A 27,889-nucleotide genomic window follows, 5' to 3' on the forward strand; every position below is an offset into this window, starting at 1 on the left:
ATCCATTCCCACCACCGTGTCACAGCAAAGAGCCACAGAGGCTGTGACCTCCACCAGCGCCCCTTTGGAGACCCTTGTCAGGAGGTTCATTAAATAAGGTGTGCTGAAAAGTGTATAGGATTGCAAGAGAGAGAGAGAGAGAGAGAGAGAGCACAAGATAGAGAGTGTTGGAGAGAGAGAGACCTTTTCAGAGATTTCTTTGCATACCGAGCCAAAGGAAAGAACGACTCCTGCGAAGAATGCGAGAGGATTAAGCCAAGCAATTTGTGATGCAGGTCCTCTGAGTTTTGCTTTAGCGGCGCTCTTTTTCGCAGGGTGTCGGCATGGGAAGTGAGAAATCCGGCTTAGCTTCAGTCCAGATGCAAATTCATGATGACAAGTCTGATGACGCTTCAAAGGAAAGGTCACAAGTGGCCATCTGAGTGTCACAGGCAATACTCATTATCAGCAGAGGGCTGGTGCAGGTTGATTCCACATATACATGTAGGTTACCCTGTAGGTTACCCTCTGTTTTAAAACATAATTCTTTGTGATTAGAACCCAAACTGTGCAATGTTATGACAAAAACCATAAAAGGCTGACAGACATGCTTGTATGCATTGTAGTGATCATCCGCTTAGTCCATATTGTACGGATCCTTTTGTTTACTCCCCCATCTCCGATGACCATATACCAAAACATACAATCACTGCCATGTTCTGTGCATTGCATTCCTGTTCCAAGGAGCTAATCTTTCTCATCTTTTTCTCATTAGTTTGATCCAAGGCTAACATGTTGAACTTGTTTAAAGCTTTTCAGAGTGATAATGGAAAAGCCTGTGCTATTGCGCTGGGCTAAAACCACATCCTTCCTTCAGTGTAAATAAATACAGCACAAGGTATGGCTAATATTAAAAGGCGTATCGCCATTGGCTTAAGGCTGAGCGGGGTAGAACCGTTTACGGGCATAAACAGCTTCAAGAGGTTTGTTGCAAAGCACTGCTACACAGCCGCCTCCATGTTCCCGTTTTATCAAAACATTATCTTAGCAACATCGTCAATCCACAATCGAATTACGACATGAACAAGTTTGAATTATTTTCAGACAGTATAAAAACAGTGAAGAGAAAACACACTCCCTCTAGTCCAAAAATGTGCTTTTGAAAACATTTTCCCTTGTCATGGTAGCAGTATGGAGCCGGGGGACATTGTCTGGAGGTCATGAGACTCTTGTCCATTGTTGTTAGACTAACCCCCGTCTCTTTGGCCACAGGGGACTGACTGGGAAACTTCGGGCCCCTGCTGAATTCCTTTCCTTTGAGATAACAGCGGAGAAACTGGAGCACTTATTGTTGACTGTGACACTTTAGCTACTCAAAGACGCAGCAGCGAAAAGAGTTGAGGGCCCTCAAGATTCTTCACCCGACCTCTCACCCTCTCTCGATACGTTGGAGCCTTGGGATAAAATTCACAGGACCCTAGACGGGGACTTTCTTGTCCTCGTGGGATGATGATGGTAAACTAACTGTGTTTCAGTAAGACAGCTCAACAGCTCTTACCAGTCTCCCGGCTGTAAAGCCTACTAATCTGCCAGATGCATCTGTTAGCAACGCCAGATATGGGTCGTGCATAGTACATTATGCATCATACCACCCATTAGGAACATATGGCATGATATACTTGCACACTTTTGAGCACAGCGCTATGTAGCATGTGTATTTCTAAAACCGTCTTTTATAAGTAGCGTGACAGAGTTTGTGGTGTCGGTGAAACCAAGCCAGATGTCTTCCACTGGCACAAACACCTTGTCAAAGGCTTGGTTTACAGAATCCCCCATTCTGTAACCAAACCTCGAGGAAGACGGACACGCGTTTGACAAAACAGAACCAGTTTTTGAAGGATGTTTGTTTTGTCTGCTTTCTGCTTCCCTGAACTGTGATAATGATTGTATCATCATGTATCATCACAGATCCCAGTAAGAGGATTAGACGCTGGTTCTGCCAGAGACTGGCTGCTGCATTGGATTCGGCAGACAAAGCGTGTTAGCCCACCATCTGGGGGAGCAAATATGGCACTCCTCTGTTGCCAGACCACAACACAAAGTTGAAATACTGTTAAATACGCGCTTACTATGCATTCATTGACATAATGACACATATACAGTAAACACGGCGGTTTTAGATTCATACATACATTTGAGCAAGGCTGCCAGTAATACCATATCCCCCAAACATACATTAGACTTAATCTCCTATTAACAGATTTTATTTGAAATCCCTCATCCAGCACACATGTGTCAAAAGTCAGCAATCACAGCAAACACTTGTTTATCTGGTCAGAAATGCATAGTAGTTTTGGGGATTTTTTTTCATAAGCGAGCAACATGTCAATAAAGTAATCGCGTTAAGCAGGATTTAGCACACTGACAAAATGCAAACTGAATTTTTCCCGTACAGCCTGAAGTGCATAACCCAAAACAAAGATGTCAAAAAATGTGAGTTTGAAAGAGTGATGGATATGATTTCACAGTATTGTCAATCTCTCAGTCAAAAACAAGCAGGCATGCATTAAGCGTTTTACACAGACCTTCAACTCTTTCCATTACAAAATACCATTTGAAATGTGCTTGTCTCTTTTATTTATGCAAGCGACTAATTCTCCCAATGGGTACGTGTCCTTAATATGCCAAACCCTCCAATCATAATTGCTGAATAGCGGATTGGGGCAAAGTAAGAAAAAGGCAATATGTATAAATGTGAGCCGTCAGACAATGGCAGCGAGAGACGAGCCATTAATCAAAACGTTCCTCTCATCATCATTAGTGAGAAAAGCTGACTGTCCTTGTCTGCGTGACTCTGCAGCCCTGCTAGAGCTTTCTATCGCAACAAAGCCACATCAATACAAAGAGGGGCTCTCCAGAGAAATCAGCGGAGAACAACATCATCCATTTCTGCTACAAAAACAGTATGTAAGCATTTCTCTATGCTAATCGTCTCAAACATGAGGGAAAATGTCAAGCTCATTTTCCCCTAGCAAAAGAAAATACTCTTCTTGTAATGGCTTCATACATTTTTCTAGGAGCACCTGCTTCTCTGCCTCACTAAACCACAGCACAACAACCAAAGTTGAAAAAGACAACAGGAAGTCGTTGTAAGCATCATTTTGAGTGCAGTGCTGTTAGACTGTCAGAAAAGCACAAGTGAGGAGTTAGAGTTACCTTCGGGGAGCGCCGTCTTCATGAGGCTGGATGATAACCACTTTGACACTGACGGATGTGCGCAGCAGGTCGATCATTTGTTCGTGGGTGAGGGTAGCGACGGCCACCTTGCATATCTCCACCAGTCTGCTGCCCTGCCTCAGCCCGGCCTTCCAGGCAAAGCCAAAGGGCTCCACGTCGGCCACGATGCCCTCGAAATTAACGTGGAAACCGAGCTGGCCGAGGCCGTTCCGGCGCAAAGTCATCTCCGATGTCTCGCAACCTCTGGTGGTGATCTGAAAGTAGAAAACAAAAGATTGTTTTGTTCACTGTCTATATTAAAAAGTACGTCAAATTTGTCTTGATTAAACATATCCAGATGGAGAAAAAGACAGCAACACTTTAGAAAACACTTCAGTAGAAAAAGGTCCAACAGCTGAAATTGACTTGAGAATAAAGTAAACCTGCATGAGATACAGAGATAAGTTGAGTCATCTTAATATCGATTAATAAGAGCATTCTAAGATAATAAAGTAAATTCCAACGGCTGCCTTTAAAAGTGTTTTTTTCTTGTCGATATGTGGGTTTTATAACAGAGGACCAACACATGTACACGCAAGAAAAGTACAAGAAGAAAAACTGTCCTAAAGCATGTTTGTTTGGCTAATTTAAAGAGCCTCTTAAAATGGAAGTTAATAATAGGGTACATCAACAAGCTAACTGACTGAGCCTTTGAACCGCCCAGAGACTGTCTCTATTGGCACTCTACAGTAGCTCTGTGGGTGCCGTGTTGGGAATTAAGATCAAATTGGCCCATGGGACTTACAGACTTGTCCATATAACTCAATCTTCTCATCTAAAAAGGATTTTGAGCACAACATTTATAGACCAGCACATAATCTGCATTGAGTGGTAGCTGGAAAAAACACTTTGTTCACATATAGTGTGCGAAAATGATCTATTTGCCCCTTTTATCACCCAATTCTGGATACTCCAGCCAAAGATTTGATACATTATCCATGGATACTTGGATGCTATAGCCTTTGCTTGTGTGTGCAATTTGTGCTTGTGTGAAACTTAAAGTTGGTTCTCATCCAATCGTGTACTTGCATACAAATTGCGTTGCTCAGTTCGCTCAGCAGTGGCCTGGCGCAAGTGTCTGCTTTAGTGCTTTTAGGTTCAACTGAAGTTCAGCAAACACTTTTGCTTCAGCGGCGACATTTAATTTAAAGCACGCAACCACCAGCTTGAGAAGAGATGTAAGCATGCAACTGCAACCTCTCTATGTTCAGCTTGATGACTATATATAGACCTACACTAGCTGCAGTGAAGGTAGGCACAGAGTAAGACTGGACAGTTTCTTCTAAGTTTTCTTGTTCCAGAAAGAAAAACCTCACACTGCATCAAATGAGTTTTAAATCACCCTTCAGATTAGCCTCGGTTCAGTTGTGGGTGACTGACTCTATTTGCCTCAGAGTGGCAGCTGGCTTCAGGGACACATTAGCTCAGACTATGGCCTGTCAACACTCCACCAGATTCTCACACGAGCAGAAGTCCTACCATGCTTTGTGAGAGGGGACCCCAGACATCCATGATGGACCTAGTAGCGTAACACAACCCTAAATGTAGTGATACACAACTCTTAAGACCACATAAACTAATTTCCACAAAATCCTTCTTACTATGTAATTTGGAGAGTTGGCTGCATGATAGTTAAGATCTGAAAAGAAAATTTGGTTTAGATAAGGTGGGCTACGCTCTGGTTTCTTATTGCACAATAAATATTTTGAACCAATCACGGCAGTTCTCTGCCTGAACGTTCTATAAAAACAAGGAATGTTGGCATGGAGATCGTTGTATAAAGCCACGCCCAAACTCATTTTTATAATATTTATGAAAAAAAAATGAAATCCAATTTTTGTAAAAGTTTATTGAGACACCCTACTCGATATAATTGATTGATTTTTAAACCATTTTTCCAGAGGCTTTAAACTATATTTACTGTGGAAAGGAATCACGGGTTTGGTTTTGCCGTAAGATACACACTCCAAGATTAACTTTTTGAAGAAGGGTAAAACTAAAAGGAGCATGTACTGTGGTGAGATGACCCACACACTAAACAATCTGCATAAAACATCAAGGGCAAGTCCAACAGCTCTATGGGGGTCATTTCTGGAAGTAAATGGCCGGTGTATGAGAGATACATTGGCCTGGGTATAAGGGACCATGAATCAAACTGCCCTTTTGTCAGAAATTCATTAGGCCTAAATAATAGCTTTATAAATGCCTTCTACGGGGCCTTTTATTCAGTCCATCCAGAAAATTAATGCGCCCAGGTTTCTCCACCGAATGGCCTAAATCCATTATTGCCGAATCTAACGGGACACACGCTATCCTGTAGGTGGGATTTGTGGCCTGTATTTCGATGGTGGCAGCGTGGATGTTTGTGTTTGCGTGTTTCCACTGAGCTTATTGAAAGGCTTTAACTACTGTTGACGTATAACTACAACACTGCCCTAGAGAAACAAACAGTGCAGGCTCAAATCTGTTGTCAAGCTGGCATTGAAACTCAGTGAGGTGGGCTGACAGTCAGAAGTAGCTTTGGCTATAATGACCCAGTCTGCAGTAGCATGTCACAGACATGATAAAAACCTTGTCAACCCGCCAAACATGTTTCCTCTGGGCTTTACAATTGTGTCTCTACATGCATTTTTTTGTCAATCTATGAATCATTAAAGTTGTTGATAAGGAAAAAATGCAGGACTCTGAGATGTTGCTGCATTTCTCTGTTATAGACAACACAAATAAGCCATAAGGATGTTTGGGGAATTTGGGATTGTTGTTTGGACATGTTATACAATAAATGATGAATCTCTTATGTAACTTAATAATTGATTGCAGCCCCTCAGCCCCCAATGAATATTCTTTACTTAAAGTATTTTAATCTTGCCCCTGTTAAGCACCTTCAATGGCCTTGTGTCTGAATTGTGCTATATAAATAAACTTGCCTTGCCTTGCCTTGCCTTAGTGTGATTATTCGGAAACTAACGACTATCGTCATTATTGATTCATCTACTGATCATCTTTCTTGCTTAAATCAATTGATTGTTTTGTCTACAAGAAGTCATAAAATAGTCATAAAATGTCATCTACCACAGCCGAACTAGGCTTAGAGAATGATTTATCACAAATGTTCATGTGTTGTTGATTACTATTTCAAATAACTAATCGAATAATCAACTCATTTAAGCTTAACTTTTTAGTAAAATCTGTGTAGAAAACAGTTTTAAAGCATTTATTGGCATACATGTTCCTCATTTCATTTTGCTTCATTGCCTCTGCTACCACTCAGATCAATAGTAAATGTGGCCATATGCTGTTATTAGAGCCCTGCTGATAGCATTCAGTACATCAAGAAACACAATATGTGGGAGACTGCCTCTACTTTGTTCAGGAAACAAAGACAAATCCCAAAGTGCATTGCACCAGAGACAAGAGGACTGGTCTCATAAAGCTGAACACGCGGCCACCCAGTTAAGCGACACCCTGGAGGGCAGGGCGTTTTTTCACAAAGCTTTTAGTTGTTGCTTTCACACCGGGCTCCTCTGCGTGTTACACTGGGCAATCTGTTCACTCTGGTTCGCATTACATCACAGGTCCGGCTGGCTGTAAATTCTCCAAATGAAACATGAGTCCATACAACCTCTGGGACATTACAGACACCTTTGGGACAAAGTATGCATGGTCAGCTCATACCCAAATGAGCCTACTGCTGCTACTCCACCATCAGTGTGAGAAACACAAGAACCCGCTCGCTTATTAATACTTTTTCTGAACTTTTCCCTGCAAAATATTCCCTCACAAATCCTGTGGGTGAGTGGACATTAAATGTGAGAGGATATTAGCATAGTGAATAAGGGAACTGATGTCCTTTGGCTAATCACAAATGCTAATATATCCTGCTCTGTCCTTTCTTATGATGAGTGGGGGTAGACGGTGAATGACATCCGTGTCCTTTTAAGACTAATTATGGTAAATTGTTCTACGGGAACTTGTGGTTTCTGAGGTGGTTGGAATGTGAAAAATCTTTGTTCTCATGGGCACATTTACTTTTACTCATTTGAAAATGTTAAGCTTTTCTGAAAATTGTTCATTGCTTAAGGTGATAAAAAAAGGCGCATTTATCTCCAGCCAATTGTAACCCTGAAAAGAAAGAGGGTCTTGTTCTTGTTTTAAGTAGGAAATGGATTGTTGCGCATATGTTGTTGGCTGAACTTGTGATATGCCGGCTAAGGCATGCTGGAAACTTCCGAGACTTGCCAAATGGATAAGTGGAAGGGAGTATATGCACTGCAGGCAGGCAAGGCCGTCAGAAATAAGGTCTTGCAGGTTGGGAATTTGGAATTTGGAATTCAAACTCAATGTTACTTAAAAGAAACAAAGGGTTGCCAGATTAGAGGTTCAGTAAACAAACCATGGAAACTAGAACAGGAAAAGCAAGCCTTTGAAGCAAAACAAAGAGTAGAAACAGGGCATCGGATGCCAGCGTCCAGGCTGAGGAACCAGGTGTTTTGACCTATTTTTGCAGGACGTAAAAAAGGAACCTAGACCCACCTGACCACAAAAATCACCCAGTGTAACACTGAGTTGTACAGATGGTCACAGCAGAACTACAAAAAATGGGGGATGATAACATTTTGGACTAAGTGGGTAAAGCTTTCCTAAGGATTGAAGCAGTCTTGGGGCCAAGTGTCCTCTATTCTTAGTCTGTCAGACCCAAAACATGTCTCTTTTTTCTCTCTCCTCCCTTTCAAAACTGGGTTGGTGTCCTGTTTAAGCTGCCTCATCCTCCTGTACCTGCAACCGGACAATCAAAAATGGGCCAAAATCCCATCACCGCTAATCTTTCATTCCATTAAATAAACTGTCCGTCACGCAGGGAGGGGGCTCCGGCTTTGTTTATTTTTTTATGAAAATTGTGTTTTATAATGGTTTATCCTGATCAAGAAAGAGTAGCACAACATCTGCACTTGTGTGACCTAAACGTTTGACTGTTACTTCTCCGTTGATTCTGTGTTGATGATCCAAAGAAAGCTATCAACAGGCGGTCTATAATCCTCTATGGCCTCTATTGAATTTTCACATTGCAGCAGTTTCCCCATTCAAGAGACAATCCCATCTCTGTACAAACCAAATAGGGCCAGGTAGAGAGAGGAGGGGGAAGTCAGGAAACATTTGGGTTTATTCCATAAGCTATACTCTTACAATGTTGAGGAAAAATGTGGCCAGCAAAAAGAAAACCCATGGAAATAAAATAAAATACTGGAAGCTCGGCCAGCGTATACTTGACAGAATAGATATAGGTTAAGCAAGCAACAGTTCCGCTGACATAATGATGGAAATAAAATAACAAGGTTTGTGGTAAGTAGTAAAGCTACAATGGCAAAAGCAATATTTGCAGAAAGCATTGTTTCACCACAGAGAGACCACAACTATCCCAAAGTAAAATGCCTCTCTGCACCATTTAAAGTGAGGCCGGCCATTTGCCTTCACATGCCGTGTAGCCTATGTGTGAAACGCAGTCATAATAGATTTACTAGGCAATCCTGATGACAGACTACTACTCCGTGTTTCATGGGAGTTACTTATAGATGGCAGGCAGGATATACTGGGGAATTCCTTTTTAAACAATGAAGGGCTTCTTTCGTGAGTAAAACTACAACAAGGACATTCTCATAAACTACGCAACTGCATTTAAAACCAGTGGTCAACAAAGCTGGCAAAGGAAATGTGACAATCATACTATACAGACCTGCAAAAATCCAATACTGGGCCTTTAAATAAATCCTTACACAGATTACATAAAAATAAGAAAGACACATGTTCCAGGCCTCAAACATGTCAGATTGATAATCTGTTCAAAAAGTCTGGTGCAGAGGATCAACTGGTCTAGTTTATGGGTCTAATCCAGCACGTATTAAGACCCCTAAAAGGAAACGATGTTACAGCTTGAGTCTTTAAAAAGGATCTTACCTCCAGTCTTTGCACCATCTCCCTGATGTCTTCGCCGCAGTTGTCGTGGGCCGACAGCATGACACACTCGCCGCGCTCGTAGAAGATCTTAATGCTCATAATCCCCGAGGTCCATCCGATGACGTCGCGGCAGGAGCAGTTGAAGACCACGTTTTTCGACTCCTCCTCGATGAGAACGATAAACTCGTTGGAGATGCCCAGCAAGCAGTCCACGTCCATGGACTGGCCGAAGTCGCGGGCGCGCACGCTCCAGGTGACGGCCCCCACACTGAGCAGGTGCGCATCCTTCCGGGGCTTCACCTTGTCTTTCTTCTTGGCCCCCAGGGTGATGAAGCTGAATTTCACTGCGTTCTCGATGGTGGTGGTGCTGACAAAGTTCTCGGCCAGGTCCTTCAGGTACTCCTGGCGCGTGCGAGTCGCCATGGCCCGAAACTTCTCAGACTTGTGCGCTGCGTTTTCCCCGTTGATGACCTTGGCCAGCAGGAAGTCCCTGAACACCGCCGACTTGGGGAACGTGACGGACTTGGGAATAGGAGGGCCGAACGGAGGCACGTCTTTAGATCTGGACACGGCCACACTGGAAACAAAAAGGAGGAAATTAGTGAATCACGAGTATTGGTGACTTTCTTTCTCCAGAATCTATGACTCCACCTTTAACTGTTGTCGAAAAAAACCTTTTGTCAAAACCAGTGAATATCTCCTAACGAGCAGCTACCTGTTCGTACTGTGTGTGCGCTGGAAAAAAATCTTGTGTAACTTAATACACAGACTGCGCTTTGTAAACTGGTATGTGAACAAAGGGCATGTCTACAAAAAAAACTGTACCTAGCAGCCTGCCTGTTTACAAAGCCTAAGCTGTGTATTAACACTGGATTTTCTTTTCAGCGTTTATACAGTGGATTGTGATGAAATGAAAAAAAACCTATCAAAGACTTTTGAAATTACATTAAAATCACATGGACGGCAGGGAAATGATTTCTGTTGGGAAGACGGATAGAAGCTCAGCCTAATCTTTCTCCTTTCAAAATGCCATGTTATTAACAAGAGTCGTCTTGTCTTCAGGAAAACACTCGAGGAGCGAATCGTAAATCATAATTCCATTTGAAAAAGGTGTGTCTGAAGATAATAACTGTGTCATCAGTGTGCAGATCAAAAGAGCCTTGTGATTTCTGCATATTACTATAAAGTCATGACAGAAACCCCAGAGAAAGCACTCGGCGGGCTATCATTATTTTCCTTTTAAATGAAGTGCTTACAAAAGTTCATATAGAGCCGTTTGCCCTGAAGACATTGATGTAAAGCACGTCATGAGATAAACCCATTCCCCTAGATTGTCTTGAGTATATTAGTTTGCGTCTAATAACTATGGAATGGAGTAAAATAGCTTTGAGAGAGCCTTGCAAGCGTGGTGCATGCTTAACCTGTTTACCTGTAGCAGACGTTATCAGTGCATGGGTTGTGGACTTTGACGATGACAAACACATGTTGGAAATGAGAGCGGATGCTTTTTGGAGTGAAAGGAAGGGCCCCCGGCTCCTGGAATACTATGGTGACGATGTCGTTGCCAATGTGTCTTTTCCTCAATAACTATAAAAGAGGGGGAGAAATGGCATCAAATACAAAGTGAAAATGCATCGCATAAAAGGGTGAATATAGCATGATGGTTAAAGAGTACATAGATTTCTACTTATTCACTTTTCTTTGAGTTAAAAAGGAAAAACCAGCCACTCTATCGAGCCTAAAAAGAGAGCATTCATTTTGCTACAACAAAGGCTATTCCTATTTGTAAAAAGAAGAATGTGTTGATTCTCCGTTCAGAAGTTACATGGTCTCTCTTGAAAAAGGCTAATGTCAGCTAAGCACATTTTGGACCATACCCTTAAGTAAGTTAAACCTACAGTGAACGCCACTTAGGTTAATTCTCCCAGCTTTGAAAGCATTAGAGTGCACAAGTCAAGGAAATCCCCATAACATGTCAATGTCAAGTGCAGCAGCGAGAGCAGAACACCAAACCATTTACAGAGCTCTAAACACAGTTGCATCACTTCTTGATACAACTTTGTGGTTTGATTCAGAAAGGCTTCATTTTTCACTTCAAGATAAAGGTCTTTTTGAATGAGGGAGATGTACTCTGCCAACACAATCTAGAGGCTTGTTTGGGGCGAATGAGATATATTCTCCCAAATCCGATTCTGATGGCTTATATTGTTGCAATGTGCAGACTGTTAACCTCAATCTCTGGCTGGTATAAAGTTGTCGGTGAGGGTTAGCAAGGGTCTAAAAAAGCAGGATTAGACTGTACAGAGGTGAATTAGAAAGGATGAAGGGATGAATGGGGCAAGCTCTCCCCGGGGCCCGCCGAAAGATTAACACCAGGGATTAAATTAAACTATCCCACTCTATGAAATACAATTGGAGAAAGAGAGAAGAAAGAGAAAGACCTCCCTCCCCACCCCCCCACATATACAAACACATCTTAGATTAGTTCTCTAACGTGTTTTCACTGAAGATCCTACCCATGACTTACTTACCACCTCCTTCAGTGTATCCACTGTTAATATCTCTGCAGGGTTGTAACCACAGGTTTTGTATTATGGGCTCAAAAACTGCTTCCGTACAAGCATGGCAAAGACTTTGATTGTGAGCTTTATTCGGGCAATCGCTGGGCAGTCCACCGCCACATCCACTCAATTCCACTTGTTAGCACAGACAGACACGGAGGCCCATCTAATACCATGCCAGCCCCTGGGGATGCATTGATTAAAATCCTACTAGTGGGGTACCGTTACCATGACAACGCTCATGCCTTCAACCGGTAGGTCATTACCGTGGCAAAATGAGCCTCTGGGGAAGATTGAAAGGAGCCGACATTGAAGATATCCTTTAAAAAAAAGGAAGCTGCTCAAGGAACGCCATTACCACCATTAAACACAGGCTCACCTCACACTCGAGGAACAAACATGGTGGTCTCCTAAAAGGGGCAGAGTGAGTGTGTGAGCTGTAGAGTTTACTGACCTGCTGTCTGTTGTTGGGCGTGTAGGGGAGCATGGTGGACACGTGAAACATCAGCTCATAGTCCTTATAGGTGGTGTAGAGAGAGTGTGTGCCCGTTGAGTCGGCTGTAACACAGGACAGGGACGGTCAAGGACTCGGGCATCATTACAAAAGGACATTGTATTAAGGTAAGCTGTGGCTGATGTGACTGAACAGACATTGAGATTAAAAGATAAATGAGTTTACAAAACACACACATCGCAGCCCCTAAAGAGCAATATGAAACACGCAGCAGGATGTGTGTGGGCTTGCACAGGTTGCACTTTGTGGTGAATGTTGGGTGTGATGTGTGAGTGTTTTATCTTACTCCTGTTATCAAGCTGAGCCCTGTACTTGGTGAAGCCTTTGAGGCGCACCCTCTGGCCGAGCAGATCCAAGAACTCCTCCAGTGCCGGTCCAGCACTCTCGTTGTTGTACATCTCTTCCTCCGTGCTCTGGCCCGCCTTGCAGTAAAGCACTCCCACCTTGTGCTGGAAGCTTAACTGGAGTGGGGGGAAAATACACAGACACTCAGTGGGTAAGTATGATATCCTGTCGCCAATATGCATCACACTACCCCACTCACACATACTGTGCATAATGCACTCAAAAGCAGGCGAGTGCCCACTTTCCATCATGTCAACGCTAATGTGAAGGCCTTTGTAAACCCATCTAGGAGAGAGCTGAAATACCTCCTTTTGTGAAGCTAGGCTGTGAACTCCCAGGAGCTGTGAGCAAGAGCATAATTCAGACTGAGCTTATAGCGGCTACTTAAAAGCAGCTGTGTAGCAACGAGGGAATGAATTACAGACACATAGCAGGATGTCTTGGTTTATGGCAGAAAAAAAATCGATATATCCACAAACTGGCAGCAATAGCATTTTAATCCTTACAAAGAAAGACGTCCTTAAGCAATGCTTTTGTCTGGTAAAGTCCAAACCTTAGAAGTAAAAGGTAAGTAAGAGGCATTCAATGGCAAACACATCGATCTCCCCGCTACAGCCCGCTAATAATACTCTAAATTCAAGCATTCCTCAAGAAAGATCAATGTCTCATTTACAAAGATGAGCATTGAGAGACATAGCCATGCCAGCCAAATCTCACAGCTTTTCCCCTGCAGGCATTAATATTATCCAGAAATGACAGGTCTGATATATTAACTTGTCTCACGGAAAGACAGGAAGAAATAAAACATCTGGAGAGTGATTCTTCGTGCACGGTGAGAGTGAGAGCCCTCTCCGCAGACATGAATCTTTTATGGCTCAAAGCTTCCTGACGGTGGCCAAGAAAGAGGAGTCGAAGGGGAGGGGGGAAAAAATAATAGATGAAACAATAGCTCTCTGCCTTTGGCACCTGTTGCCCAATAGTCACAGCTGAGGACAGCATGGTCCTGACCCGGGGAAAATGTGTCAACCAAGCAAGACGAAAGGGGTTTCTCTAAATGTGAAAAGGCTAAAAGAAAATGACCTATATACTGAAACAAATTGGAAATGGCTTTTCTCCTCCGTTACAGGTTATCAGTTCCCGGTGTGCTCCTGACACTGTAGTCCTGATGACTTCCTCTATCAGGCTTGCTGTGCTCTGCACTAAAGCTCCAGCGCTGGTGGAAAGCTATTATACCATCAAGCCCAGTGGAAATGGCCTGATGTGCAATGATGCGATCTTCTATTTTTTATCCTGCGTTATATGGGTTCACTTAACCTCCCGCTTCTCTATGAAAACCGCCGGTGGCAAGGACAATCGCATTGCCCTTTGGTGCTGCCCCCCTCCGCTAAAAGTGCGGACACATCAGGACACATAACACCCATAGAGATGAGTAATGCTCCTGGGGGGGAGGCTCATTGTGTAACCGTCTTCGAACCGCCCATTTTTTTTATGTTGGCATCAGCTTGAAAAGGTAGAGAAGCCATTAAAGGTGCACTATGCCGTTTCAGGTGCAGGGTATTTGTTAACATTTGCAGAGCCTGCAGGTAGTTTAGAAAAAAAAATCTCTACATTTATTTCTTAGTATTAAGTTATTCCATCATCATTATTCTAAACAAAATTATTTTGAGGCGCCTGGAACAAAACGTCAGACTAGAATATCTTTGTAAACAAAACTGCGGCTGCTGCTGCTTTAAACTGAAACACACCTGAGGGAGACAGCAATGTCCTAGCTAGCACAACATCAGCGTGACATCTGTCTGCAGCACTGCAGTGTCCAAAATATATACGGCTCCTGAAACCTGGCTGCAATCATCATGGACCATTACACAAACAGCTCTCGCGGAAACTTTACAAGTTCCACAGCAACATGGTCTAAAAAGGGAGACATGGAATATAGATGTGGGGGGGAAATGAACTCTACTGCTCACTACAGAATTTCACCAAGTTAATCCTCAAAATTCAATATCATGACAGGGGATTGATTTACATATTTTTTTTGCACTCCAATATCAGTCTCAGCAGGTGGAAGATTACTCTCTTGAACTTGTGTAACCAATCTCTCTAAATCCTGAATTATACTTCAGAGTTGGGCCGTCGCTGTGGGCATCAAGCCGTGACTTGTGAGCCTGCAGTGACTTTAATGTACCTTTGACTATTGCAAGACCACAGCAAAGCTTGTGGGCAATTGGGCAGCGTCATTCCTTTTATTCTGTGCGTGTGCTGTGATACAGTGGAATGTAGGGAAACATAGTTTTCCAGGTTTGAGAAGAAAGTAATTTGTTCAGCTTTGTCAAGAGGATAAGATAAGTAGCCTTCCTCTGACCTCATCCATGTTGTCTTTACTATCACACCCAGCACTAATATGTGTCATTATATTTGGGCCGAGCACACACCTGCGGGCTAGCCTTTATCTTGTTCGGATCCCCGCTTTTATTATCATGAATTATAAATTGAAGCTTAAAATTACATTTTTAATTCTGAAAGTGATGGGAGCTGATAAACGGTTTCTATTAAGCAAGGATTCTGTCTCTTTCACGGTTTTAGTCTCAAGATGAAAAAAACAGATACACATTTTACATCTCACGGCTTTTCTGAGAAAAATGTACCATACGTGATTTTTATCAGCGAAAAATCTAAAATCTCAGAACAGCCCTAATGCCTTTCCCAGTCCATCTGCACACACTCACTTCACGGTGATCTACAGTGTGATCTAAAATCCATTCACATCTGTGCTCTGTTCTCTTCTTACATTACATCCAGGGCCATTATTGCTTTCAGGGATATTCTTTTTTTACAGAACTGATCATGAGAATATTATGGAAGGCTCCCGGACACTCTCACTCACCAGGCGTGCTTTGTCCTCGCAGCAAAAAGAAGCCTTTTCACTGCGACAAAAACAAAAAAACCCAGGGCTAACATCAGCAGTGTGCATATGTACACACACACACACACACACACACACACACACACACACACACACATCCCTCAGATAAAGCTTTCTACATTTGATAGAGGAACATTATGCACTCAAACACAAACAAAGGAGGCCGGGCAGAACCCTATTTCTGAGCTGCAGTTCTTCCTGTCCAATATTAGCCTCCTCGCACAAACACATTAGAGGGGCGTTGAAAAGTCCAGCTTGGTTGCAAAGAAGATTACGGGGTGCCTGACATATTAGACATTTGCACGGCAAGCTTCACACGAATGATTAAAACAGGAGCGCACTGAAATACCGATGTCCAAATATAAAACTGGCATCCGCTGGGCGTTTTGGTTTTTGAGGCCTGTGAAGAGGAGGAGTGCCAGTTGGAAGAGCTTCAAGTCCCACTTATCCAGGGCCCCTCCCCCCCCTGCCAAAGTAGTTTCTTAGATTACTTGATTGCTTTTTTTCCCCCAGCTACAGTACGTGTCAGTTTCGGTCTTCTATCTAAGTCTGTTATCTTGCAGACAGTCTCTCATACCAAAGGTATGAGGAGTGGTATGGCAGGTGAGTAAACTCTCCGTGTCAGCTCCTTCGAGATTCTGGCAGGAAGAAAAAATTCCTAGAGCACTTACTTACAGAGTTACCTTGCGATAATTGGATGCACAAAGTCTGTCATCATCTGAAGTGCATTTGCCTCGCTTTAGAGAGGACACTACACTGCTCTTGTTTGTGTGCACCACAATCTCAATACACAAGAGGGACACGGGCTGACACTTACTATTATAAGAGCCTCTCCCCTGTCAATTGGAAGGATGGGCTCATGGTTAATGAATGGAATTACTAATAATAAGCAGACAATTCTCTGATAGTAAGATAGTAAGCAACACAGCTACAGCTAAAAACCCCCGCTACACTCCTTTCCATTTTGCCGGTTTTATTAGATGAGAAAATAAAGGCGCTAAGATCAAACACAATCCATCTCCGACACCTGTGAATGTAGACAGCCCCGATAACTAATAGCCATTTTATTCAAACTGAGATTAATGCAAGATGACATCCACAGCCATCCAGGCAGAATACCAAATCAGCGCTCTCAGTTAAGTACGCAAGTTGTCAAAAGTGAGTTACTTTGGCTTGTGATTCCTATCACCAGAAAGCGTGTGTCAAAGTCGTCAATGCTGGGATACATAGAGAGCGGGATTCATATCGATTCTAAGTGCGATATTGGCTATCTTAAGCTTCCACCCAGGAGCCAGGGTCTATATTAAGCCACCAACATATGGGACAAAGGTTCCTGCTATTTGAAGTTAATCCCTCCCCTGCTTCCTGCTATAGTTGATGCAAATGTCAGGCACAGAAACGGATATACCCTTAAATGCAAGATCTATATCATTATATCTATACAATCCATCATGCTCTCGTTCTCAAAACATTATTCATAACACTGCTATGTGGCATTGATGGCTTCAAAATGGAAAAACTTTGATTATCTGCAAAGAGTAAAAGGAGAAGATTGATACCAATCTCATATCTGCATATTTTATATGAAGTTACAGCCAGCTCTATTCAACATTAAGAGTAGAAACACAGAAATACAAATGATCGTTTTTACACTGCAGCTTTTCTACATGGAGTAAAAGAACATGTTTCCAAAAATGGTGCACTGCTCCTTTAACAGCTGTTCAACAAATGTCCTTGATTAAGGCACTTATTCACAAATTGCTCCAGTGCTACTACTTCATCATCATCTTCATCATCCTCATCATAATCATCAGGAAGAGGCCTGCTGTGGCACTCAAAAGCATTGAGGACATCTCGGGTGAACTCACCCCTTGCTCATCCAGCTTGAGTAGCTGCTCCGGGACCTTGGGGGAGTTGAGGGCCAGCCTCAGACACTGGATGTTTAGCTCGGGGATGACGTACTCCAGCACTTCCTTCAGCGGCAGGCCGCGGGCCGTCCCGTGTCTCGCAGTGGATGGGATGGCGTCCTCCAGGATGGCTCCACGGAGTGTGGTCAGCTGACAGAGAAAGACATACGGTCAAGTTTCGACATGTGAGGTGAAGTTCGAGTCCATCTTGTGTTATATGAGGTCTTTGAAAGGCTGTCGTTTGCATTATTTCCACCTAGTAATCAGTGATTGTATTGATTTGGAGCTCACTCATTCATGCTTTCCTATATATATATATCTTTTTAAATGTTAGAAATTAAAAAAACAGTCTTAGCTGCAGTGCGAGCCAGCCATAATATCCTTTTATGTTCTGTCATATTATTTAGGGGAATGGCTCCACTTACAGCTCCGTTGGAAGTCATTGGGAACTCTCGTTCTAAATAATTAAGATAAGCTAAGTGAGCACTAGATGTTAAGTGGTGTTTTACTATTAAGACCATTAATGTGTCAGTAAGCGTTGACCCCAACAGCTTAAGAAACACCCACTCTGTAAACCCTTGTTGTTGTTGTTTGGAACATCATAGATGCATTAACGCCCATAAATTCCATTTCTATCCGCGCAGCCTGTGGACATGGACGTCAGCAGTCAATGGCTGGTCCGACAGAGAGGCTTTCTGAAAAGCAGATTACTTAATAGACTTAGAGAGCAAGGGAAAGTGAGAGAGAGTTGGACCAGAAAAAAAGGCAAAGAGTGCTGAGGCTAAATGATAGGAGTACACGCAAATATATGCTCCAGTGGTTGGGGAGTTAGAACATTTTCTGTGTGCTACTTGCAGGGCTACCATGACCCAGATACATTGTTTCATCATGGGAGTGGTGCATTAAAACCAAGAATGGTGCTGGATATCAGTGACATTTCCCTGCCTGACACAGCTGTTGCACCTGAATTATTCAGTGGATGAGACCACCCAGCATCAATCAAGGAGTTTTTTTTTGTACCACTGGGGACTTTAAGACTTTGCATCCCACTTCTTGGATTAACAGTGGTGTGTGTACACGCCACGGTGTGCGTGTGTGTGTGTGTGTGTGTGTGTGTGTGTGTGTGTGTGTGTGTGTGTGTGTGTGTGACTGACGCTGAACCTGATAGGCTGCATCAGTGTTTGCATGACTGGCCAACTAAGTCACAACTGGCACAAAGAATCACTGGACACATTAGTGTGCTAGCAGCAGATTTGGGAGCGGAGAGCTGCGAGAAGCCTTCTCTTGTTTTTGCAAGGGGGAAGTGAAACATTCCTGCACTCTGGTACAGCTTGGAGAAGCCCAGAGCTGAGCGACCTTAACATGGTATCACTGAGTGAAAAATATGAGTCATTTAAAAGCATGTCCCAGTTTTTAGTTGTTTTTGTTAAACGCTGGTTTAAAAGACACTAAGCCAAGCACAAAAGGATCACATCAAAGTATTCTAGTTACCTGACTGGTTCTGAAGGTGACTCGATAGCCGTACTGCATTCCGTCTTTCTCCTTCCCCTCGTCCAGCCTCTCTCTGCGCACGCTGACCGCCACGGGTCCCAGATGGTCATCTACCCCAAAGTAGTTTTGATGCTCTGTAGGTCAAGAAAGACAGAGCGGAATTAAGTGCACGTTAAGCATCATATTAAAATGCTCCGAGTTGACATCAGCTTCACTGAATACGAAAAAGCTATAATTCAAGGAAATCTGGAAAAATTATTTATATAACCATCAGATATTTGCCACTGCTTTTGCTTTAACAGAATATCAATCTATACTAGTCCATAAGTTTTTATTTTTTTTGTGTCTATAAATTCCCTGTGGTGACACAGATTGATTGCATTAAACAGTCGGGGTCCAGTGGAGATTTTGCAGAGTGTAATTGATTGACTTTGCTTTAGAACCAGTAGTTAGCCAGCAATGACGGCACTGGGGTTCAGAAAGGCAAATAAACAAATAAAAAAATCGAGCCCTGGAAAAAATTTGACCCATCACTGCCCCAGATACTCCACACAGCATATTGAAAGAAACAACTACACAGTAAGGTTTGACAAACCATGCTATAAATAAGGGATAACATTTTGTTTTCATGGCATATTGCTTTCATTTGATAACTGACTATGCAGGGTGGAAGGATGTATGGGGAGAGAGAGACGACTTTTTTCTGGCTAAATGTAACCCCAGGCCAGGACAGAGTGGTTACATGGTATGTGACTTCAACCACTAGATCCCCTGGATGTCCCCTCCGGCCAGGCTCAGAGTATTTGTGTCCTTTAGAAGCACACAAGCGGGACAAATTTCGGGATTGTCAAAACAACTTATGAACTTATTTATATATGAGCTGTTGTTCAAAGCCTAAAAAGAATAAATAAGTGATTTATATAATTTAGGAATCAGGATTTAAGTGACAGGGCCTTTGGTGGATGTTGGATGTATGTTTTTGATAACGCCCTCAACAGAGTTGGTTTCTTCTTCATTTCCAGCATTTTTGTATTGTGGGGTATGATGAAAAATGTCATGAACACTTTGACTAGCGGGGCTTTAAACTTTTAGTCTCGTAAGAACCAGTGCAGTTTCTGTTTCGACATATAAAATATTATTAAAATTCATCATAACTGCCTTAACCCATTGATGACTATGGCAATCTAGGATGCATGTCCTTAATGCCTGAGGGTTTTCTGAAAAAATAGTACGAATTGTTAAGTCTACCAAAACCTTAATATCTAAGCCTGTGTAGCACATAGAAACATGAAATAAAATACATTTAAAAGTTAAGGTTCACAGGTTTTATTTAAACATGCTCCCTTAGCGTTTACAAACCAACATATTTTTCTAAAAATCGTCAAAATTAGATGGGGGAGAAAAAAAAAAGAATAAATAATATAAAATATTTAAAAATTATGTGCTAAATGAGGTTATAATCCTGCTTCTTTGTAGCATGTATAGTAGTGACTGAGTGTGCAGTGGAGGGATAAAGATAGACAGATATAGGAAGGAGTAGATAGCTTTATTTTATAATTTAGTTCAGTTATCATTGGCACCATAAATCCGACTTCCCAGTACAACTGGAACGCAGACTGACTCTCGCTGTCGGGAGTCGATCAGCTGGTCCAAACGGCTGTATACCACGGAGATGAAAACGAAACTGAAACTTAACTATCGCCTGGCTGGTCTGAATTTGAGTTGGAGCAGCAAAATATAGCCTAAATTATTAAATATTGTTAATAAATAGATGCAATGTGTTTTAGGATTTTTGCCAGTATTCTATAGTAGACCTAGATTCTGGGCTCTGAACGCCACTAACTGTTCTGTAATACACTATCTCCGACACAGCTGGCATATTTTTTTAATTATTTTTATTTATTTATTTATTTTGTGATTGAGTGATTTTCGGCAACGTGGTCTTAAAAAATCAACAAAACCCACCTCTTGTGTATTTGAACCAATGAAGGTGCATTCTATGCTGCGTGTGCCATGAAAATTAGATAAAGTAACAATGCTGCTCTACGCAGCATCAGGCAGGAGATACATTGTGGCATCGCGCAGCAGCCGTCATCAATGGGTTAAGAAGCCACTCAAATTATAGCGGCCTTAATTGGAATATAGTGCAATTATATTATAACTGTAAAAATGTCATAAGTCTACTGTATGTGCTCAGAGTACCAATGGTGTGTGTGTGTGTCATGGACAGGGGCAGAGCTTTGCACACCAAAAGCAGTGCCTTCAGCAAACACTCCCTAATCCAGCCTAAAGCCGGGCAGAAAGACCTGGATTTAGCAGATAACCAAAAAATACCTTAGCGAGGGGCTCAAAGCATTGACTTTCACAAATAGATTCCTGCAGAAGTTTAGACACTGCATCCATGCCATGTGAACATGCAATGTAGAAATGTTGACTCTTGTCACTGTAGAATTAAAGTGAGGGGCAAAAGCGCATACCGGCATGAATAATGAATTAACTGTACGGAGGCAATGGGGGGTTAACCGTCTAAGGAATGCATGGCTTGTCAGGGACGGTGGGATGAGGGGGAAAATGCTCTTTGAGGCATAAGGTCAAATAGTGGGAGGAGGGCAGCCTATGGATATGAGGCGACTTGGCATCGGAATAGTAACTGCACAGTGTTGAGCAAGGAGGACAGCTTTTCGTCAAACTCATTTCTATGACATGTCACTGGCAGTCAACATTTGGTTTCGATAATATGCCAAAGGTTTTTCGAAATGTCATGTCAAATAGCGCCTCTTGTCAATCCACTATGCTGGAATGCCTACCAAATCCTATCCTATAATGCCCTTACTTTTTACATGTGTTGCTTCAAAACTTCATTTAAGGTCACGTACTGCCTTTCCATAAAAGCCATTGCCAGTAGGTAAGCGATTCTCAACGACCGGGCACTAGTCTGTGCAGTGGTGGCTACTGGGCCGCAAAGATTCGATCGGACAAGAATCAATCTTCCGTCCAACAGAGACGGGATGAATCAGAATAAAAGAGCCGCCCTCCATCTATAGCTGATATAGATCATTTAGGCTATGGCGGATGGTACATTGTGAATATGTGCAAAGTTCTCATTGATTGGTGAGTGTTATTTTACAATGAGACCTAATACACTTCAACTAGGACTTCTCTCTCACTGTCATTACCGTGAATGCTCCCTCCCTCTCGCTCGCTCGCCCCCCCACCCATACTAGAGCACTCTTGCTCTCTCCCTCTCTCTGAACTAACAAAGGGATCGGCTTACTTTTGAAGTAGAAGGAAATGAATTATCTTACTTCTGACTCAACTTTATCAATTGATTTCATTTTGACGTGTTAAGTTGACTGAATGCACTTGTTTTAGTTCTTCTTTCAACTCAATTCTTTTTCTTTGTTTTAACTCACTTGGATGTTGAAGCATCAGCGTCACTGTGCAGACATGGTTTCACATACGTTTGAACACGGGGGAAATCTCTCGCCTTAAATCGCAGCAATTAACACAGATTTGATGTAGAACTTGAAACGTGCACATACAGTGTACTGACAATGGACTTTTTTCATATATTGTCATATAATCATTTTCTCTGAATGAGGGAGACCAATTTGGAAAATCCATACCTGACAGAACCTGTAATAAAAAAATCATCTTTCATACATGTAGGTTTGAAAACATGAATTGAGGAGATCTCTTCAGATAGACTTGGTCTGTTCTATCGCTCCCAAGTCCGAAAGACCACTCTTTGCTAGCTTGCTGGTCCCCTCGTCCAAAAGGTCTGAGAACCTACCTTTAAAACCACTGTCTATTGACTATTATGCATCTCACATACAGTATGTAGCACGACACGTGTGTAACAAGGCCTGGCCTGTGGGTGTGGATGAAACATTGTGTCCATTAGGGCAGCCTGGGGAGAAGCACTCCTGTTGCTCAGGGAAGTAGGGCTTCAGGCAATCAATGGGATCAATGTTCAGTCCAGGTTGATAAGAGCTTGCCCTAAAGTGGTGACACACGGTCATGTTTGTGTGAATGCGTACGCAAGTATGTGCCTGATTGCGTGTGTGTGTGTGTGTGTGTGTGCGCGTGGTGAACCGGAGGTGTGGTGAACCTGAGGTGTCAACAGACTTGCCTCTCCAATAAAACACCTCATGAAAAAAGGGCAAGGTTTACCTCCAAGTACTGTGAAAAAGACATCTCCTGAAAAAGCTATGACATCAGAATGAAACTGACAGCAACACAGTGCATTTCAATTATACATTGGCCTGCGTTGCCACAAAAGGAGGTTAAATACATAATATAAATACCAGTTTTGAAATGAGAAATGGGTCAGGAAACATTTCACATTAAATAATTAAAAAGGTAGAGTCAGCGAATCTAAAGAACGCTTGTTGACAACTTGTCAATCTGTGAATATCTCCCCACTGTTCGCTACATAGAAAGAATCTGGTGTTATTACAAAGCCTAGGCTGTGTAACTACTATGAAAACAAAGGGGACACACCGTTGCTAGCAAAATGTCCATTTTCAGAGCCTAGGCCTTCTTTGAACACTGGATTTTCAAAGATACAGAGACAGAAAATGTTTTTACAACAAGTATTCTTCAGACCTTTAACAGAGTAAGCTCAATGCTACATTCAAATACACTGAATGTAGAGCAGATCAGCTATGCTGTCATTAACCTTGACTGGAGATCCTGAGCTTGGATTGAGAAATGTACTCTGTCTGAATACAAAGTATCTTTTTGAAGAAGGGTCAGGCATCTCTCAGTGTGAAAGGTGAAGCAGCTGTTTTTCTAGGGAGGCTCAAGAATGGGTAACTTAATCTGCTGAGAGCAGCGAACAGGGACGCGCAGACAGTGGGGAAAAACAGATATGTATAATGCTGTGATGGGTCGAGGTCGGCATGGTATTTCTAGCGTCAGTCATATAGGTGTTTTAATGAGGGGACCTGGGACCTCGGCATAGTTTGGCTGGCCCTAAAGTTTCATAGCAGGGGGTCCTTACAGCCCTGGGGGAACAGCTGCAACACACCCTCTCGCTCACCTCTCTTCTCACATGACTAATCACAGCTTCTCCACAGGGTTCATGGCAATATCACTGGAAAGACATGACCGCTCCTCTCCGGAGGAAGTGAAACACACACCCTCGCACCCAACACAAGCTGGCTATTGTTCTGGCCCTCATTTCATCTGGTCCTACGAAAATAACTGGGCCGTCAGAGATATCTGACCCTTTGAGCGGAGGCTGTTCCGTTTGGGAGCTCTCACACAGCATTATGCGTGGTCCTGTTTCAAGGAAATGGATTTTGGCCTGGAAAGTTTAATAATCCTCAACATTGAGTCATTTGAATCCTCCTAACTGTATCATCACTGTTTAAACTATGTAAACTCAAAACAACCCAACAATCATCATCAGCATTCCTTACCTCTTCCATAGAAGAACTTGTGATAGTAGTATGCACCGAGGTCGATGTGTTCAATGATGTAGCGTTTGACCTTCTCCCTGTGAATAGGCTGGCTGTCTCTTGGCACTTCCAGCACAGAGACACCTGCGTTGGTGCAGTGGGAACTTAAAGACGATTCGAAAGAGCAGCTCTCTGACAAACCGCTGTAGTTGGCACTGTTGGCTCTGGATAGGGAAATCCTCCTCTCGCCCTCGCCACCGATCTCATTGCGAAAGTGTGGACAGCTCAGGGCTAAACTGCTGCTCTTCCCGTCCCCATCGTCAACATCCAGGTTCTCCTTGGGGTTCAGGTCCTCCCTGCTCCCGAGTGGAGACTCAAACATGGGGGCATTTCCACTGCCACATCCTACTGATGCTCCGCAATCTGGCCCTGGTCCAACTCCAGGTCCGGCCCCTATTCCCCCCACAGCCCCTGGTCCAGCTGAGGCAGCTGAAGCCCCTGTGGTGGTGTTCTTCCTCTGGCTCAGGGTAGCTCTGCTTGCCACCGCCTCGCTGATGTTGAAAAGAACGCTCTGGACGTCATAGTGCGCAAAGCATTTCTGGAAGCTGAGCGGTCGCCGATCATCCTCTATTGAGAGCCGCAGGGCATCGCTCTCGCTCTTTATGGTTCGCAGTTTCTTGAACAGAGACGTTTCGGATGATTCCGATTTTAGACGCCTCATGAAAGACTTCTCTGGCTCCCGGCTGTAGATAAGAGAGCTGTCTATGTAGTCGTAGCCTGGAATGTGTACAATCTCACCCCTGGCAATCTGGGCTGCTGTCTGCAAGCTGGGGGAGAGAGCTGCGTCACAGCGCAACAACTCTGGGAAACCCATAGGCGGCATGCTGCGGTGGTCCAGGGTGTCCACCTGGTAGCCCCTAAGCATGGTAAAGAAACCATCTGCAGTAAGGCCCTGGCGGTCAATGGAGGATGTGCTGCCGTACTCACGGTGCAGCGAGGCCCCAGTGTTTGGATTGACAGCATGCTGGTCCATTACATCTTCAGAGTCAATGTCACTAATGGTTACGTCGCTGTTACTGCGCTGACGAATAGGATGGAGACCCTTCAGCGGGGAGAGGCTGAGGAGGTCACTCAGTGTGTATTTGTCCGAATAGTCTACCTCCAGGCAGACCTCCTCACCTTCCTCCAGTATTTCAACATGTTCCTGCTGTCCGTTCTGAAACACTGGTATCACACTCTGATAGTTTGGCGAGGGCCGTCCGTCCCATCCATCTTGCCTTGGTGGCCATTCCGTCACCCTGGCTCTGACGCCCATTTTAGGCATGGCTGGAGTACCATTTGTTTTGCCCGCGCTGTCGGGTTTCCCCTGCATGTTGGAGGCTGGTGGTCCCATGTTACCATTCAGGGCTTTTAGTTTCCTGCTGAATAGCTCCTCTGATTGCATGGCTCTGGAATATTCTTCTGGGCCTCCCACAATTCCCACAAGGTTTGATTTGTTATCCGTCACAGGGCTCAAAATACTCATATCCTGCTGGCAGACTCCTGGAAGAGCAGACTTTCAGGACCACTCTTCCTTACATCATGTGACTTGGCTCAGTGGTGAGCGGAGGAGGAGCCTCTTTCCTGAGTCAGTGAAGCAGCCGTCGTCATAACTCACAGAAGGCGACTGGCGCAGCGATCGACACTCAGCATTTGGATGTCAAGGACAAGTGTCTGAGGAGCGCTGAGGCACAGCGGAGTGGAGCCTTTTTCTCACAACGTGCCACAAATGCAGAACGACAGCTGGAAGAGTTGGATCTACAGCAAGGAGACACAAACACAGAAGAGAATGTTATCACACAGCAAGTGGGTTGGAACACTGTTACTGAGACAATGACATTTTAAACATGAGGCAAAGCAGTTTGATGTATTCCTTACAAAATGACCCCGAAACAAGGCACACCGAGTTCAGCTACAAAAATTGTTGTAGCGCTGACCTACATTTTCTGTACTCTTTTATTTAGTAAAAAGTCCCACTAGTGGTATGTAAGGCTGCATTCATTTTGGAACTATGCAGAGCATATCACTGACTGAATACGGCTAATTAGTGTATTTGAGAGGAGCTGGTGTCATTATGGGTTTGTAACAAGATAGATGTATATCTTTGTTGGTGCTTCCAGCCAATGCCTAACAGATGGCGGTGAAGCAAATTACAGCAACAAGAGGCAGATGTTCAGCTAAATGTTCGCATGTACCAATATCTGATCCAACCGCTCTCAGCATCACCAAGCCTGCAAATTATACAGGGGGGGGGGATGGTTTTGCATTCAACGCCAATGCCACTTTTTATCTGATGTAGTTAGTTAGGAGGAAAATTAATCAGGACCAAATCAGGCAAATTGGCCATGACTAATAAAAAAAACTTAAGTAATAATAGTAAGTAATAATAGCCAAAATTCACTGAAATATGAAGATGTAGTCCTCTACACTACAAAGCTGGCAAATGAATCCTTGTTCAGATTTGTTCAACTGGGGAAATAATAAACACACATAAAGGCTGATCTCAGCAGTTTTATTCTTTAACCTGAACATCTGAGGACAGAGAAAATCATTGGTCGGGTTGTCCTTGAAAAGCAGCTTTGTTCCCTCTAGGGTATTTCAGACATACAAGCTGCAAACTCATGTGGTTTCCATTTTTATCTATCATCCCTGTACATCAGCCACGTGTAGTATTTTTTTATAGGCAATGGATTGAACATGGAAAATGAACAGACTGTACTGTACTGTACTGAAATCAAACTTCCAAGTGAACGCTGGCACATTTAAAATGGAAAAAACACAGGCCGATTCCTCTCTCATCGATCTGATCCCAGGCTATTATGGGGGGTTGTAGGTCCAGCGGGGGTAAATGACCGAGGTGTTACACTGGATTCCTCTCCTCAGACACTGACTCCTGCATGGGAAGTTCACACCCCACCGATGCGGCAATAGTCTTCAAGTCTTCCTACATTGACCTAAATGCTTTTTTCGTGTTCTTTGGGGCCAGTGGTGTGCCGTATTTCTCTAAGAACTGCAGTCATGTGAAAACCCCATTAGTTATGAAGTAGACCCTCCACGTCACAGAGAACAGGTCACCGGATCACTTTTCTTTTTTTTTTGCATCAGTGGAGATGATTAGCCCTGCTACAGCTACTCTCCTTGCAAGCTTTCACTGTAAAACATTATAGATGACGATGGGCCCGGTTTCTCAAGCTTTGCTTCAGCTCCATCCACTGGTGTTTAACATGATAGCTTCTGATTCCAGACAACTGTTTACATTTTTTCTGCCATGCACTGTTAAGGAGGAGAGTAAACTATGCGGAATGAAAATGTGGGCCATGTCAAGAACATCTACAAACCAGACTAGACCAAATACAGTCAGGATGAGTCAGGAAGCTATAATAATAAAGTGCATGCTTCTGCCTGGGCCAAATACAGGACAATGCATGCATGATCCAAACAAAATAAGGTCTACGGTTAAACTAATCAAAATCCTCTCACAAAATTAGGATTATTTG

At 43.2% G+C, this 27,889-nt stretch overlaps 1 protein-coding gene across 1 annotated transcript in view; it reads right to left on the reverse strand.

Moving 5' to 3' along the window:
* LOC307257250 (signal-induced proliferation-associated 1-like protein 2) overlaps positions 1–27,889 on the reverse strand; it is a 99,891-nt gene that overhangs the window by 29,054 nt on the left and 42,948 nt on the right. Inside the window, exons 2-9 of the mRNA XM_080036422.1 lie at positions 24,375–26,150; positions 18,949–19,082; positions 17,419–17,607; positions 12,569–12,743; positions 12,223–12,326; positions 10,637–10,794; positions 9,208–9,784; positions 3,196–3,470 (exon numbers count right to left, since the gene is read on the reverse strand). Of these exons, the coding sequence (XP_079892548.1) occupies positions 3,196–3,470; positions 9,208–9,784; positions 10,637–10,794; positions 12,223–12,326; positions 12,569–12,743; positions 17,419–17,607; positions 18,949–19,082; positions 24,375–25,878 (3,116 nt within the window). The 5' untranslated portion in view covers positions 25,879–26,150. The remainder of the gene's footprint in view (positions 1–3,195; positions 3,471–9,207; positions 9,785–10,636; positions 10,795–12,222; positions 12,327–12,568; positions 12,744–17,418; positions 17,608–18,948; positions 19,083–24,374; positions 26,151–27,889) is intronic.

This window comes from Ammodytes marinus (genome assembly GCF_949987685.1).
Source record: "Ammodytes marinus genome assembly, chromosome: 11".
Lineage (NCBI taxonomy): Eukaryota > Metazoa > Chordata > Actinopteri > Uranoscopiformes > Ammodytidae > Ammodytes > Ammodytes marinus.